The sequence below is a fragment of the Chrysemys picta genome, chromosome 10 (genome assembly GCF_011386835.1).
Source record: "Chrysemys picta bellii isolate R12L10 chromosome 10, ASM1138683v2, whole genome shotgun sequence".
Lineage (NCBI taxonomy): Eukaryota > Metazoa > Chordata > Testudines > Emydidae > Chrysemys > Chrysemys picta.
In genome coordinates this window covers 22,112,748-22,129,666 of record NC_088800.1, presented here as the reverse complement: position 1 = coordinate 22,129,666, position 16,919 = coordinate 22,112,748, and the positions used below count along the sequence as shown (strand labels likewise).

At 43.2% G+C, this 16,919-nt stretch overlaps 1 protein-coding gene across 2 annotated transcripts in view; it reads left to right on the top strand.

The window, feature by feature from the left end:
* Window positions 1-1,652: 1,652 nt before the first annotated feature.
* The window catches only part of GLDN (gliomedin), a 37,762-nt gene continuing 22,495 nt past the window's right edge, over window positions 1,653-16,919 (top strand). For both annotated transcript variants that reach the window (XR_006175323.2, XM_005295472.5), the window contains exons 1-4: window positions 1,653-2,172; window positions 8,568-8,619; window positions 11,308-11,325; window positions 15,915-16,022. Coding sequence is in view for 1 of the 2 variants with exons in the window: in XM_005295472.5 (XP_005295529.2) it covers window positions 1,852-2,172; window positions 8,568-8,619; window positions 11,308-11,325; window positions 15,915-16,022 (499 nt within the window). In the remaining variant the exon portion in view is untranslated. The remainder of the gene's footprint in view (window positions 2,173-8,567; window positions 8,620-11,307; window positions 11,326-15,914; window positions 16,023-16,919) is intronic.

The window sequence follows — 16,919 nt, the reverse complement described above, 5'->3', positions numbered from 1 at the left end:
AGGGTTAACCTGCATAGTTGTTACAGGGGAAAAAGCAGTGACTTTGGCACTGACCTTGAATTTCTGTGTGCGCTCTCGTGTGTTTATACATATACACATTTTTTCTTCAGTAATTAGATGTTTTAACCCTTCTTTCAAGGGTTAGGGTCTCTTGGAGATTTGTAAGAAAATTGTAACATTTATGGGCCAAATTCTGTTCTGATTTACACCATTGATAAATCCTGAGTAACTCCATTGATTTCTGTGGAGGTACTCTGGGATTTACATTGGTAACTGGGAACAGAATTCGGTTCATATCTCCCACACAGCACATTGGGGTAAAATAATTCATTGATGATCATAAAATGTTAATTCACATAAGACTTTTGGAGGTGTGCCCAGTTCTACAGCCATAACACTATTTAAATGGTTATTAGTGAATTAAATGGTACCTTTTGAAAACATCAAGTTGCTTTCTAAATTACAAAATTATGTTGTAGATATACAGGAATCATTTTAACAAGCAGCAAAATGGGATGTAATACAGCTATCCTTATAATATGGCCAGAAGCACAATAGTACCTCAGACAGTGGAAGTAGTGATGTCTACTTAAGCACCTAAATGTCTATCGTGGTTGGAAGCAACAAGGAGTAAAGGTTGTCTTCTCCTTGGCTGTCCTGCAAGTTCCCATAACAATATCCTGACCTAATTTCAATTTTCAGGGGCAAAGGTCAAGGCAAACAATTTCAAAGTGGATGCTTAACTTTAGGTACCTAAACAAATCAATGTAAATAGGGATTTTGGGTTCATAATTTTACATGCCCACTATGAATATTTCAGCCAGAGGTTGTAATGAGTGTCCTAACCTAGATCCTCTGCCCCTCTTTCCCTATCCCTTGGCACTGTGCCCATCTTCCACACAGGGCTGCCCAGAGGATTCAGGGGACCTGGGGCAAAGCAATTTCAGGGGCCCCTTCCATAAAAAAAGTTGCAATACTATTCTCATACTATTGCCCTGAGGCTCTGTCCCATACTCTGGTACCTGTTCTCTTTCATCTCCCAGCTGCATCCACGTTTCTCTGTACCCCATACCTCTAACCCTTATGCCTGATTCACTGACCCTTGTCAACTCAGCTGTATCCCTGCCACTGTCCTCTTCCGACCCTTATACTCACTTCTCCGTCGCTGACCCTCCACGCCTGTGTGCCTGTACTTGCCCTATCCTCTGGGCCTTGGACCCTAGTGTGCCTGGAACCACTCTTTCGGATCCTGCGTCCTGATCCCCTGTGTGCCAGAAACCTGTCCCTCCTCCTTGTCCCCTGCCCCGCCTATATACCAGATCCCCCGTGTCCTTGTCCCCCCCACCCTGTGTCCTTGCCCCAGTGTCCCAGCCCCCAGGTCCCTCGCCCTGCCCTGGGCCAGGTCCCCCGTGTCCCTGCCCCCATGTCCCTCGCCCTGCCCCGGGCCAAGTCCCCCGTGTCCCTGCCCCCATGTCCCTCGCCCTGCCCCGGGCCAGGTCCCCCGTGTCCCTGCCCCCATGTCAGGTCCCCCGTGTCCCTGCCCCCATGTCCCTCGCCCTGCCCCGGGCCAAGTCCCCTGTGTCCCTGCCCCCATGTCCCTCGCCCTGCCCCGGGCCAGGTCCCCCGTGTCCCTGCCCCTTGCTCCCTGTCTCCGCGGCGCCCGCCTCTCCCATTCATTCCGCCTCGTCACCCCGGGCGGCTCTGTGGCTGGCGGTGGAAGCAGCCCACGGTGCCCGGGGCCATAAAGCCCGTCCCGGAGCCGAAGCCAGCGAGTCCCCTGCCCGCTAGCGCCGGGGAGCCGCAGCCGCTCGACCTCGCAGGATCGTGCCCGAGCGCGCCTCCGGGCCGGGGATGCCGGGGGACGGCGGCCGGGCGCTGCGCTGCTTGCTGGCCGCAGTGGGGCTGCTCTCGGCGCTGAGCGCCGCGGGGACGCTCTTCCTGCTGGGCCAGTGGAGGGAGCTGAGCGCGGCGCTGCGGGAGCTGGAGGCTGCGCGGCCCCAGGGGGGAGACACTGACAGCATCCTGCGGTCCCTCTTGGGCCCCACCGCCCCGGGGGCAGCGGCCCCAGGAGCCGCCCGGCACAAGAGGAGCCACCGCGGAGCGGGCGCCAGGGGCCACGTTCGGGCCGAGAACGACGAGTTGCTCATGATGATGACCTACTCCATGGTGCCGGTAGGGTGCGCCCTAGGGGAAGGGGCTGGGCCCTGAGAGCATCTCCAAGGAGCTGGGGTCAGGGGAAGGGTCCATAAGAGGGTCCCCCCAAGAGATAGGGGCTGTGGCGCAAGGTGGAGTCCCAAGGACATGTCTGTTTCCCTCCCCCAATGGAAGGGCTGAGTCACCAGCACCTGGGTCAAGTTCTTTCCTGGGCAGGTACTGCCCTGAGAACTTTACTAGTGAAATTCACCAGCTTATTGGAGGGTGTTTTAAGAAATAAATGTTCACATTTATGTTAACATAAATGAAGAGTGGTGGGACTTTCTCAGTCTCAGGAAAAGTGTGTGTGTTTGTGTATGTCTGAGTGAGGAGAAACAGTGACCCCTGCACTAGGGCCAGATCACACAGGTAGCCTAAGCCACCCTACCTCGAGCACCTAAGGCCTTTGTAGTAGTTGGTTCCATGTTCCCTTAATGATGCCTCTAATATTCCACTCACTTTTGCAGGTTCCTTGGACAGTCCTTTAAGATCTTTCTCCATCTTTGTTCCCAAATCTGAAAAAGCAGGTGACATTTACAGAATTGCAAAGCAAATCTCATCTGTTTCCCATATCACAGAAGTCAGAGATGAGAAAAGGCTGTTTGGTCAGCCCCTGCCCCTGCAGGATATTTCCCAGGGTTTTGTTCAGTCTAGTTTCCATGAAAAACTAACACTGGTTATAGCCTGCAAATATTAAGGCAGAGAAATCCATAAAACAGACTATACTGTTTTACAGGTTGTAACTAAAGTTTTTTAAGATGATTATTGTGCAGACAAAATAAGAGCAATAGCTCTTAACAGGATCTTATAGGATTCCCATTTTTTCCTGAAAGAGGTGGCTATTTTAATTGTTATTTATTTAAAGAGTGCAGTATTGGATTTAGTTAAAATACTACAGGAAGCTTTCAAACTAGTTATAATATGTGTAAAAAAGAGACCTTTATAAATAAATTCAAATAAAATGACAATTTTCAGGAATGTAAAATTCTAAATACTCCCCTGTATTACACCACTAGTTTGAATCTCATTGTATAATTCAGAACAATTAACTACAGTCACACACATTTCCACTTTTTTACTATTAGGCATATTAGCCATCCCTTTAGCAGCCCATTTCTTCAAAACCTTATTCACTGAGCAAGCTTTAAAATCAGTGGGATAAGTGGCATGAGTAAGGAAAGCAAGATTTAGCCCTTCGTTATTGTTGGGCCAGATTCTGAAGTCTTTTCTCAGACAAAATGGCACTGAATTTCTCACACTTTAATGGGAATTTTTCCTGAATATGGGGTTCCACTCATGTGCATGAGTGTTTCTAGGGCCTGATTCTACTGTATCTACTCAGTAAAAGATCCCATCAACATGTGGGAAACTCCTTGTGAGTTTTGCCTGAATAAGGACTGCAGGCCTTGGCTCAAAAATAACAAGAAAAGGCAAATCTGTCACACACACACCCTTACTGATGTAAATACTCCCAATGACTTTAAGGATTACTTATGGAAGTAAGGTTTTTCAGTCTTGCCACACTAAACGAGGTCACTATTATGCTTAATAAACTATTGGTGTTTGTATTTATGTAAATTTTATCACTATAACAACTGAATTTAATGAGATTACTTGCATAAAGTGACTCGTGTGTAATTATGATAATATAGAAGTTTATTGGCTTGACATTTTTAACAGAAATACTTTTGATTTTTCTTTTGCATCAGAATGTTGTGTGGCAAGTTCTCGATTAAAAGTCCAAAACACAAAGACTGTGCAGTTAAGCAGCTTATGTTTTATTTTCTCATATTTCAGAACAAATATTAGGAAGATCAGGTTTGCATACATTGTTTTAAACTCTTTTTATTGAAGAAGAAGTCCTTTTCATAAGATCATATGGTTTTTACTAGAACATTTTACTTTCTGTAGCCTTAAAACCATTTTGGAAATATCATCTTATATTGTTATTTAGTGATGTACAAATGAAAGAGAAATACTATAATTGAATGAATCTACTTTGCATGTTTGCCAGTTAAGAACATTTTTGTTCTGTCTGGTCTGAAATGCAGCTTGGAATCTGAAAGATCCTCAGAAAAAATTAACACATGCTAATTGTCAACACAGGTCTGCAGAAGAAGAGGGCCTGATCTTAGTAGGTGTTGAGCACCCACTGATGTTAGTGGAATTTTAAGGTGTTCTGATCCTCGCAGAAGTACTCAGTACCTTGCAGGATTGGTCATCAGAAAGCCCCTTTCTTATTTAAAAAATAAACAAATGAAGAACTCAAAATCTGCATACCTGTTAGTTAGCTGTAGATAAATACACTACCACTAAGCATCACATAATACATGAATCATTAGAACACATATACTCAGAAGGATCTTTTGATTTGTTTCTCTGGGGCCCATTCTTGCAAAATTTTCACTGCCCCCCATCTCAAAGTACTTAAGCATGCATAGTCCCATTTACTCAAGGCAGGCAGTCCTTATGAAGAGTTCTCCAGCAAAGACAAGGAAGTCAAGATCTGATATTTCTAAGGTAAAAACAATCAAGAAACATACTTTAAAAGATGTTTGAGTCATATACTTAAAGTTAAGCATGTACTTTAGGGTCTGATCCAAAGCCCATTGAAGTCATTAGAAGGATTTCCATTAATTTACATAGACTTTGGATCAAGCCCTTAGTATTTTGCTGAATCAGAGCCTCTAATGGAAATTTTGTCTCAGTAGAAAGTGTCATCTGATGTTGTACACTTGGTGTTTATTGGCACTTCAGACAGTTGTGTTCTTTGCCTTGATTGTGTGAGTAAGAGTGGCAATATCAAATAGGTAGACCAGTAGTTCTCAAACTTTTTTTTTGCAGACCACTTGAAAATTGATGAGGGTCTTGGCGGACCACTTAATGCTCTTTCCAAATGTTGTTTGTACCGTTAGCTAACTATTGTAAAGCACTTTGGATAAAAGCGCTATATATATAAAAACCTTAATAATTAACTTTTTTTGTTCTACAAATAAAAGCACACAACTCATATTTTAATATCAGTAGTCTTACCTTTCTAATGTGATGGATGTGCTCTCTCCCTGCCATGGCAGCCCCGGGGCTGGGGCTGGGGCTGGGAAGGAGGCGGGGTCACTCCCTCTCTCCCCCGCCGTGGCAGCCCCGGAGCTGGGGCTGGGGAGGGTCTTCCCCTCTCTCCCCCGCCACGGTAGCCACAGAGCTGAAGCTGGGAAGGAGCGCCGTCTCTCCCCGGCAGCTTAAGCCCTGGAGCTGTGGAAAGGAGGGCCGGCTCTAGGCACCAATGCTCTAAGCATGTGCTTGGGGCGGCACTTTCCAAGGGGCAGCACTCCGGCTCCTTTTTTTTTTTGCTTGGGGCGCCAAAAGCAGGGAGCCGGCGCTGAGCTGAGGTGAGCTGCAGCGATGGGGGGCGTGGGGAGGAACCACCCTCCCCGCCGCAGCTCACCTCTGCTCCACCTACTCCCCTGAGCGTGCCGCCGCCACTCCGCTTTTCCCCCCTCCCTCCCAGGCTTGCCGCGCGAATCAGCTGTTTTGCGACAAGCCTGGGAGGGAGGGGGGACAAGCGGAGTGGTGGCGGCGCCGTCAGGGGAGCAGGCGGAGCGGAGGTGAGCTGTGGCGTAGGGAGGGCCGCAGGAAGTAACCCTGCGGGAGGCAGGGGAACCACTCCCCCTAGCTCACCTCCGCCTCCTCCCCCGAGAGCACCTCCGCTCCGCTTCTCCCCCCTCCCTCCCAGGCAAGCCTGGCAGGGAAGGGAAATGCGGTGCGCCCGGGGGAGGAGGTGGGGCCAGGGATTTGGGGAAGGAGCAGGGCCGGGGGAGGGGGGGAGGACATTTTTTTTTTCTTGGGGTGGCAAAAAACTTGGAGACAGCCCTCGTGGAAAGTGGCCTCTTTCTCTGGCCACTGCAGCCCTGCACATCCCAAATTCCCCCCACCCCCTCTTCTCACCCCACTTCCCCCTCCCACCTACCCTCTATTCCCCCCAAGGCCATCACCTCACCTTACATGTGTGTCTTCTCCAGGGTCCAGGCACCTAATTAGAGGAACCACGTCTGCGCGGCTCCACTAATTAGGTGGGTGGCCCTTCATTCTCTGGTGTGCGGCCGCCTAGGTGTGCCCCTTAGAGGGAACTATCTGCGGACCACCTGAATGGAGCTTGCGGTCCACTGGTGGTCCGCGGACCACAGTTTGAGAATCTCTGAGATAGACCATCACCTTGAGCAACAACATCTATGGGGCAGTAAAACATTCAGTTAGTGTTCTGTGTGGATGACAGTGAACTAGTAGGGGTGGTGTTTTGCCAGTTTGTCTAAGGCTCCAGAACCCCTAGACCTGATCCAGAGACAAAAAAATCAGAGGCAGTGGTTCTGATAGGTGAATAGCAAAGCAAAGCAAAGCAAAAACCAAAACCAAAACCAAAACCAAAACAAAAAAACCCCCCACCAACCACCTTTGTGTCCCAGATTGTTTTTGTTTTTGTATCCTGAATTTTTATTTTAAATGATTTATAAAGACAGCCTCATACTTTTTTTTTTTTAAACGGACTTGTCTTTTTACATGAGAAATATCAGGTCTTGATTTCCTTGATTTTGTTGAAGAACTCTTTGAAGCCTGGTATCTCTCTCACTTTCTGTGTTAGGTGTTCTCTCCTTTTTCTTTTTAAACCAAGTTTAAAGTGAGCCTAGAGCTGATGAAAAGGGCTGAATTGACAGCCATGGAGACAGAAATTCTCCATCCACAGCAGAAGTTCAGCAGGGAAGATGGTGGTATAAACTTCTCCACGCTCCTCAGCTAAAGAGCTTTGAGTCTGACGTATTGGTGATATGAGGAAAGTTTACTCTCCATACCCATTGAATTCTTGGTCTCCTTGTTTGAGTTTACCAACAAGGGTGCCAATAAGCACTACATTTATTGTTTTGTTTTGTTTTTATGACCTGGACATCTGTCTAGTAGGAGCTACCAATCACACAGGTCTCAGAACTGTCGCCGAGTAGCAACAGCTTTTAGTCAATAACATTGTGGGCTGGATTTGAAACAATAACCAACAGAACAAAAGCTGCAGTACATATCCCATTACAGATCTCGTGACGCATGCATTTTCTACCCCCTAGCTTCAGTAACTTTCCAGATTGAAGCACAGATTAAATGACAGTTGGTTGACAATGGGTTTTGCAGGTGCAAATGGTAAACCTTGCATGTCCTCAGATTATTTAAAGGGTACACACAAGGTTATTCAAAAACAAATGCATGCATGTGTGCTGAGTGGAGGCACAGTTTTACTCAAGTGCAATTGAAGGCTGGAAACTTGATCCTTTGTTTATTTTTATAAATCAAAAGATACTTAGCTACAACAGCGACAATGTATACTACTTAAAAGAGAATGCCGTGGTTTTTATATTACCCTGGAAAGATACTTGTGACATCTGAAGATAGATGTTGTAAGTATAGTGAATGATGAGATAAAGCATATTTTAGATCAGAAATCTTGGCTAGTACTTACATAAGGACTCTTTGATTCTGCAAGGCACTGAACATTGCCAGCTGCCATTCAAATCGCTGAGAGTTGAGAGTACTCATTTGACAGTGCTGAGCCCTGTATTAGTACAATGTTCACTCTTAGGAAGTAAATAAAAAAGAAAGAAATGTAATCAAAAATAACAGTACCAGAACTTATCAGTAGGCATACCTACTACAACGTAAGGACAGTGTTATAAAGATGGTCTTGTTGAGATGGTGAATTGTGGCTTTCTCTCAATTACAAGTATCAGAACAAAATACCCCAATTATTGTAGTGCCACAAATGGATGAGGTTCCAATAATCGAATTCCAAAATCACATGTTGCTCTGTACTATGTCAAGTGAAGAAATTAGTAGGGATCACCTTATATATCTGGTAAGCAAGTTGAGTTATGTTGCATGATAGAAAATGACCCATAAATGGACATATGTCTGAGTTAAACACTGATCATATTTGGCTGCTGCCAGCCTTGATAATCTTTGATAACCTATCTCAGATAGAGAGCCATGAAAATCTAAGTGAACTAAGGTGTAAGTCTTTATACTCTGACTACATCCAGAGATGTGCCCATGCAGTATTTTTTTAAAAATGTTGCTAAAATGGTACAATGCACAGATTCTTAAAGATAGAATAATTTACAAATACATATGCAGGTCTTCAAAAGGCCAAAGTTAAGGTCTAAATAGTTTGCTCACATTCTACAAGCTGGTGTAGTTGTAAAGTAGATAATTTTCCCAACTGCTTTTTGCACAGCAATCACTTAGAAGAATAAAGTGAACCGGAGAGAGGTTTTGTTTGTCCTTTGCGTAGAAACTGAAACTCAGTGCATTGTTGTGAATTTTACATTCTTTTGTAATATTAGGTCCGTGTGATGGTGGATTTATGTAACAGCACAAAAGGGATATGCTTGACAGGTATGTTTTCAAATACTACTATAGCATTATGCTGAATGCTGTATGCTTGGTGATGAAATAATTTTTGGAGGAAAAATTGGCTTGAGATAATTATAGGCTGTAGGACTATAATTTTTATAGGAATGATACTACTGATCTGATTAAAAATGTACACTATCATTGGTTTATGTTCCTTTGAAAAAAGTAAAGAGGCAATCCTATAGTAGTAGTAATAGTACCGAGCTATTGTAAATACAAGAATTTACAAAGTCTCCAGAATAACATTGTTACCTGGGGATGTTTATTTTCCAGATAGTTTTCCTACATGGGAGTCCACCCTTGCAGAGCTCATTACGGAATTGGGATCTTTAAAATGGTACTTAATAGCTCTTGGTATCTTCAAGGTGCTATACAGTCATTAAAGACTGGAGCTCAGCCTCTTGATTCTAGATCAGCATGGGATGGACAACCCAGCAGGAGGGCGGCCTTGTATCACTGTAGAAAATGCCATGGCTAAGGTAGGAGTGGAGGTAGTGGACTCTGAAGGATGATGATGGTCATATCATGAGACTCTGAGGTTGGTTTCTCAGAAAATCCAAAGGAATTTCAAAATACTTGATGGCTGGGGCAGGCTGAAGGCATGAAAAGTTTGCATGTGGTCTGGGAAAACCAGAAAATGTAAAGCTTTAGCTACTCCAAGGTCTCTGTCTTGGCTTTGCTAGCCAAAGTATATAGTAGTCTGAGCTGCTGAAGCTGATATACATACTTGAAAATGAGAAAATAAGTAAACCACTTAGGTTTGGATACCAGTTCAGTAAAACAGTTCAGGCCATTTGCAGTTGGTATGAACTACCGATCCGACAGGGTTTAATATTAGTTTAACTGACCCGAATTCAAAATGAGTTAGAATTTTGTGGGAATTTTCTCCTGTATGGATCCAGCCTTGATATATTGGAGACAAAACACAAAAACTCCCTCTGAAAGCGCAGGTGAAATTTGACTGGAACAAAGGCAACTCCACTGTCAAGTACAGCTTAAAGTACAGCTTGTGTTGAGTTCCAGAATTCTGACTTCACACTACTCATGCCTGCTAACTCCCTTTCTGTGCACTCCCTGAATCTTCATCTCAGTTAAGCCCCACTCCAACGTTGGCTTTAACAAAGCTCACTACATGGTAGACATTAGCTGTCTTCATTACATTTGCAACATTTCAAGTACTTTTCTATTTTTCTATGTGATAAAAGGACATCTAGCAGCTTCAATGAGTTCAAGATGACAAAGTAATTGAGAGTACTAAGAAAAAAAATTGTCCATGGTGAAAAGGTCAGGCATTTCTTGGAAAATTGACTGAAAAGTGTATTAACTGGCATCTACAGGTATTTCTAAAAAGTCAGTGCAGGTTTAGTGCTGTTCTAAACTGTGCTTCACTTTTCCTATAAAGCTTTTTAATGAATGCCTTAAAATTGTCAGGTTTAGTGTCAGAGATCTGTAAATTTCTTTAATTTCTATGAAGAGTTTTATATTTTAAAAAATTCTTTGTAGCCCTGGTAAAAATGTTAGTACAGAGAATTCAGTTCTTTAATCCCAGCAGTAATCTCTCTTCTTATCTTCCAACTTTCCCCAGTTTTTGACAAAAGTATGTTTTACCAGATGTTACATAGAACAGATAATTTGCCACTTCTTATTATGCCCTGTATTAATTATTTATTCCTGCCTCATGAGAATTATGGGCATGGAAGTCATGTACGGTAAGGCCCCTTTATATTGCTCTGGCAGTGCAAAGGGGCCTTAGCATACATCGTAAAAGCTACCCTAATTTACGGGCTCTAAGATTCTCTTCCTTGAAAAATGAATGATAATATTTTGCATACACCTAGTGCAGGTTTGTTTTTGATGTAGTTCAAGTCACATACAGAACAGACTTTGACAGCTTCCACTAGAATGTCCTGTATTACACATATCCTTTGAATTACTAGAGTGAATCCAATTTCTAGTGTTACCAAACAATGAACTTTCACAGGCAACCAGATCCAATCCCGAACAGAGAACAATTACAAGTAAAAGGAGTCTGTTTGTTATTTAGCCATAGCTACTGCAGATTAGAGAAGAGAAAATATTTAACCATCCTATTTCAAACCTGTTAATTCTTGCTGATTACCCAGGAAGGTGTGTACTTTGGAATGGGTAGTCTCTAAAAAAATTTCTCATGACATTTGCAACGTTTAACCTGATACCTGGTTCTTCCATTACCACAACTAAGGCTTTAGAGAACTCCTTATGAGGCACTAAGTAATGTAAACATAATAATTAATGGATGACTTAGGTGCATATTAGTGAAAAGGCACATAAACACCTGTCTCCTGATTAATTCATTCAATAGCATTGAGAATTCAGAGGCCAATCTTTGTCAAATTGTTATCAGTGGAAATTTAAGAAATGACTGGGCTTGGCATTGTTTTTGAAAGATTATCCTCACAAGCAATTATACTGCAAGTCTGGCTGGATCTGCACTAATGCCTCAGTACTTACAGGTTTTACTATTTTGTATTAAAAGTAAGTGCCAATGCAGAAGTTTGAAAGTTCTTTTCTGTCTCGTTTTGGTCTAATGCTAATCAGCTGAGTTTAGTGTTGGTTTTACTTGAGCTGCCAAGTTACACTCACCATTTTTTCTCTTTGTTTCCCGTGTTCTTTTTCTTGTTTTTGGTTTAGGCCCTCCAGGCTCCCCAGGTAAGATACCTTTTCAATTATAATACTGTAGGTATGATGTTGATTCACTTGGTGGTTTAAAAAATATTTGTATAAAGACATACCCTTGACAAAGTGATCTCCAGGTTAGTGTGAGAGAGGGGTGAATCAAAAAACACGATTCCTGATGAGTGGCCCTGATTCTATGAACCAAAGTTTCCTAAATAAGAAAATATTTGGATACTGAACATCTAGAAGTGCTTGTAGCCTGACTGTATTATGTGGCCCAGGGGTGTAATTTTTATGCCAAAGAGAAAAAAAGACTTGGCTCTCCTCTCTGCCTATTCTTATGCTATTTCTGTTCCGCATCTAATAATTCCCATTCATTCTTGTTTTGGCTGAGTGTGGTGAGCTCATGGTACCCAGGCCCGCCTATCAATCCACTGCTACCCATCTGTTAGCTATTTCAGGAGACTGAGACTGAGAATAATTTTAGCAGTTCTACAGCATCTATAAGAAGATCTCAAAATGCTTTGCAAACATTCACAACTTTAGCCTCTCAATGATCATGTGAGGTATATAGTGTCATTATCCTTCCAGTGTTGTTGTACTCCTTCCCCCTGAACAGTCCCAATTTTCAGTAAAATTCAGCCTGTCCTCAACATTTTGAGTTTTAAAATGCAACACCTATGCTATTTTATAGTTAGACTTGAAGGATTCGATTTTTATTGGTAAATGTTGATGATAAACGTTGATTTCACTGTAATACACACGCAACGACAAAAAATATTTCCATCAGTGATAATACAAATTTACAGATAGAGAAAGTAAGAAAAATGCGGTTTCAGAACTTTTTATTAGAGTTTGACTTAAGGATATTTACACTTTTTATATATTGACATATATATTGATAATTTGTGCTTTAGTGGTTTTAAAGCTTTAACTTTTTGAATTTCAACATCTACTGTTATAAATAATTATTGTCTGAACCCCGCATTGGCTGATCCTCCAATAATTTCCTGCAACTCTGAAAAATTAAATAGATAAAATAGGAAAAATGCTTAAAAATAAACATCAATATTGTCTGTTGAAATTATAAACAAACAGAATTCTGCCAAGCCAATTTTTGATCAACAGCAACATTCATCAGTCCTCCCCAGCAGAGGGGGCTGCCGTAGGCTCCACAAAGCCATTCTCCTAGCCGCTGGGGAAAACAGTCACAGGAAGCTGATGGTAGAATTGTGGGGTGCCACTCCCTCACTGCTATAAGTGGAGCCTGGTGGGTTGTTTCAGCACCACTAGCCCAGCAGAAGCAGGTCCCAGCCCAGGAGCTGAGGGAAGAGGGTCAGTGTGGGAATAGGCTTATTGTTGGGGAAAGAGTGTCAGGTATATATTTGTTTTCATGTTGATGATCTGGTCACCTCAGTTGTCTCCATTGTATAGATAAGAACACTGGGGAACACCAGGCTTAAGGTCACACACAGTCTATGGCAGAGCCATGAAGAGAGCCCCAGATACCTCGATTCCCAATGCTATACTTGAACCACAGGATCACCTTTCCTCCTTTGCTTTGCTACAACCATCCAGAGTTACCGGTGTCCCTATCATGGTTGCCTCAGAGTAGCAAGAAGGATTATAAATCTGAGATCGTCTCCCCTGCCTGCCTACCTACACTTACGGTGCTACTCCTGCCTCTCATTCTTGTCCTATTAGGCCAGGTTCCCCAGGAAGTTCCATCTGCTTTCTTCCATTTTGGTGATGCAAAGCAGCTGTAAACCCAACTTCACTGGCTAACTAAAATAAGTTTATGGCAGGTTAGCATCCCCAGAGTGACACAAAAGCTGCTGGAGCATGCTGGTGACTCTGGCCCTTTTTAAATTTATTATCCCATTATCTTTATATGAATGTTTCTGAATAGGATCCACATTGCAGAAGCTTCCAAACTTTATTAGCAAACTGACCCACATCAAATCAGGAAACTAATTCCATAATGTCTGTTTTCCATCATGAGCATTTTTTTCTGCATAAAATGATCTTTCCCTTCATAAGGCATCAATTGAATACTAAAGATTATGCAACACATAGTGTAAACAATAGCTGCACTGTGTGTTTTCACACAACAATTAATACATATGCATTGTTTATTTAATACTTTTTAATATTTGCCTGACGCCTTATTTACTTTGGGATCATTTTTTCACTGAATTGATCTAATAAATCAGTGTTTATTAAACTCGGGACGCCGCTTGTGTAGGGAAAGCCCCTGGCGGGCCGGGCCGGTTTGTTTACCTACCGCATCCGCAGGTTCGGCCGATCGTGGCTCCCAGTGGCCATGGTTCAATGCTTCAGGCCAATGAGAGCTGCTGGAAGCGGCGGCCAGTATGTCCCTCGGCCCGCGCCGCTTCCAGCAGCTCCCATTACCAGCGAACTGCGGCCAGTGGGAGCCGCGATCAGATGAACCTGCGGATGCGGCAGGTAAACAAACCAGCCCGGCCTGCCAGGGGCTTTCCGTACACAAGCGGTGTCCCAAGTTTGGGAAACACTGTAATAAAAGAACAAACATATAACATGCTGTAGTGCATGTGTCATGTAGTCGGATCAAATGGCTGTATGTATTTTGATCATACATCTCCTTTGGCTCCCAGCACTGAGCTATCCCTTTACACAGTGAATGGTGCTGAGGAGCCTTCGTTTGTAGGACAATCAGTTTATAAAGAAACAGCAGCCATTACAGCCTCACCAGTTCCAAAGTTTAGGCCCAAGCTGCATACACTTACATACGTGAGGATCTCATGTCAATTAAACGTGTGCATGAGCCTTTGCCGGATTGAGGCCTGGGAAACTACTCTAAAAACGTAGCTTTTAGAACAAATTTGAAATCTTTGACATTCACATTCTGTTTGGCTCCATCCAAGTCCAAGCCGTGCACTGCTGCATGTTTTCCATTTTATTCCTCTGCTGGTCCTAGAGGCAGGGATGATTTTCAGCGTAGAGTGGTTATTAATTGCGTAGTGCAGGCTTCCATTTATTTGGAAATACATGACGTTTAATTCAATTTCCTTCTTAAACAATGGTTTATGTTGACAAGGAAAATATTTTGTGAAACTTGGAGAAGTTTCATAAAATCCTAAATTTAATGAAAAGTAGTAAAGTTTCACAAACTGCTGGGGTCTTGCTTTCCTAGTTAAAAGTCAAATGCTGATCTTCACGCCAAATTAGATTAGATGGGACTCGGGCATGGGAACAACACAGGGTTTGCTGTATGGAATCCTTTAACTCCAACGCAGTATATGGCAGGGGATACTTGAACAGATGCATCTATATCCCTTGGACTGTAGTAGTGATCATAGCCCCCGTTGCTGCATATGCCCCATGCAGGGTTTTTGGCTGGTGGGATTTGACCCACTGGCCACTCCTCTGTCCTCAAATCCCCTGCCCTATGCGTCCACCCAGAGAGTTGACAAGGTGCACTGTCCTATTCCACATAAGGGTTGCGCAGTTGTGTTTGTGCTTCATCCGCCACTCAGCAGAACTGTACTAATTTTATAGTATTTTGGGTCTTGTGCATCCATACAAGGGGATGGTTCAGATTTAGCCCTAAAATGCTATAATTAAGCACTTTTTAAACATTAAACACATGAAATAGACAGGGCTTAAGCAGTGTTTGCTTAAGGAGATAAGTATGTAGAACTGAACTCCTCTGTTTTAATTGGCCACATTTGAAAATTTTTCTTTTTTAAAATTTTGGCTGGTGATTTTTGTGTTTATATTTTCCTTGTCCTTATCTCTCCTCATTTTATTTCTGATTTCTCTTTCCCCTCATGCGGCTGCCAGGCTACAAGAGTGATTACTTGCCTTCTTTCCCTGCTTTTGTAACTGCAGTTTTTCCTAGAACTATTTTCTGCTAAGTGTCTGGCTTTCTTCCCTCCTGTGTGAGGGGTCCAAAGGGTGGTGGAGGGGGGACAGACCGTTCCTAGTGCCCTCCCCCATTACATCAGGCCAACCACAGTCTGGCATTACTTAATCCTTACAGTAGGTAGGCAAGTGTTATTCTTATTTGACAGATAAGCTGAACAGCACCCAGAGAGGTTAAGGTTACAACACACGTGACTTGTCTAAGATCACACAGTCAGGGGAGAGCAGACAATAGAACTCTTAGTGGTTCTCAACCTTTTCCATTAAATGACCCCAGAAAAAACAACAGAAAAAAGTTTTGGGGACCCCCTTCCGTAACTTTGGTTTCCTTCTCCCATCTAGCCATAGAGAAAGGGAGTGTGGTCATGATCCCATTGGGCCTCTTCAGGACCCTCATTTTAAAAGCCCATGAACAAGACCCAAACTGTTTCTCTGTACTGGTCTGGAGGCAAAAGGTGCAGCACCAATTGATGTCAATCACAGTTTTGCTCAAAGATCATGGGGAAAATATTACCCTTTACCTTTAAGCTAGGACTCATGCTTGGTTATCAGAAATTGAAGGCCATTGCACTGGAATGTAGGACGTGCTACACTCTGAACCCAAATAATGGCAGGTTCTGAGAACTGCGGATATACAGTAAATGTAGTGGATTTGAGAATGAAGTGTAAATAGTATTTGGTTAAAGTAAATTACACTCTCCTGTTGGTTTGTTCAGGGCCCCCTGGACTCGATGGATTACCTGGCTACAATGGATCAGATGGCATCCCTGGCATCCCAGGGCCAAAGGGGGAACCAGGAATAAATGGAAGAAGAGGAAAAATAGGTACTTTCTAGATATATCCTATTTTACCCAAGTGTTCATTAATATTATACACAAGTAGAGTTTCTTATAGACTCTGAGCAGAGGAAATAAGTTTCAGTAAATGTATTCTTATTGCCAGCCCCATCTTTTCAAGAAACCAGGAAAGGTTTACACATGTTCTAGACTACCAATAAGACATATAGTACCCAGTTCTGCTCTCTCTTCTACAGGCATAACTCCCGTTGACTTCACCAGCTTTAGACCAGTGCCACTCCATTGACTTCTATGGATTTACTCCTGATTTACACTATACTGGGAGGAGAATTTGGCCATAGTAGATATGCTCTAGAGATGATAGTACACTCCTAATTAGAGAGAGATCTAATGCAGTTTAATTAAATCTTAGCATTTTCCACATGCAAATAACTATTATTAATGGGAGTTGTGTTCTGTCATTGTAAGAGTTTCTCATTCCCCCACCAGTCTATGGCCCTGAGACCCCAGCTAGCCTTTGACCGCAGGCAGGTGTGCACTCAATGTGTGAGTGGAAAGGAGTGGTGGCAAGAATGCTGCTTTACTTCCATTCTTTCTATCTTACGTATTTATATTGTAAGTTCTTTGGGTCAGTGACTGTCTCTTACAAGGTGGGGGTTACAGTGCCTAACACAGTGGGGTCCAGAGCATGTGCAAGAGAGGGAGAGAGAGAAGAAAGCTCTGTAACCTGGTGGGTGGAGCACTCACTTGGGAGGTGGGGGATCAAGGATCCAGTCCCCATGCTCCAATGACTTTCAGTTATTTAGCCACAGTGGAAAAGCTCCAACCGGAGACACTGAAAGAGTCACACATCAGAATATCCCATAGCCCCATGGTTAGGATCTCTTCAAACCCTTTCTCCCCCTCAGGTGGAAGGGGGACTTG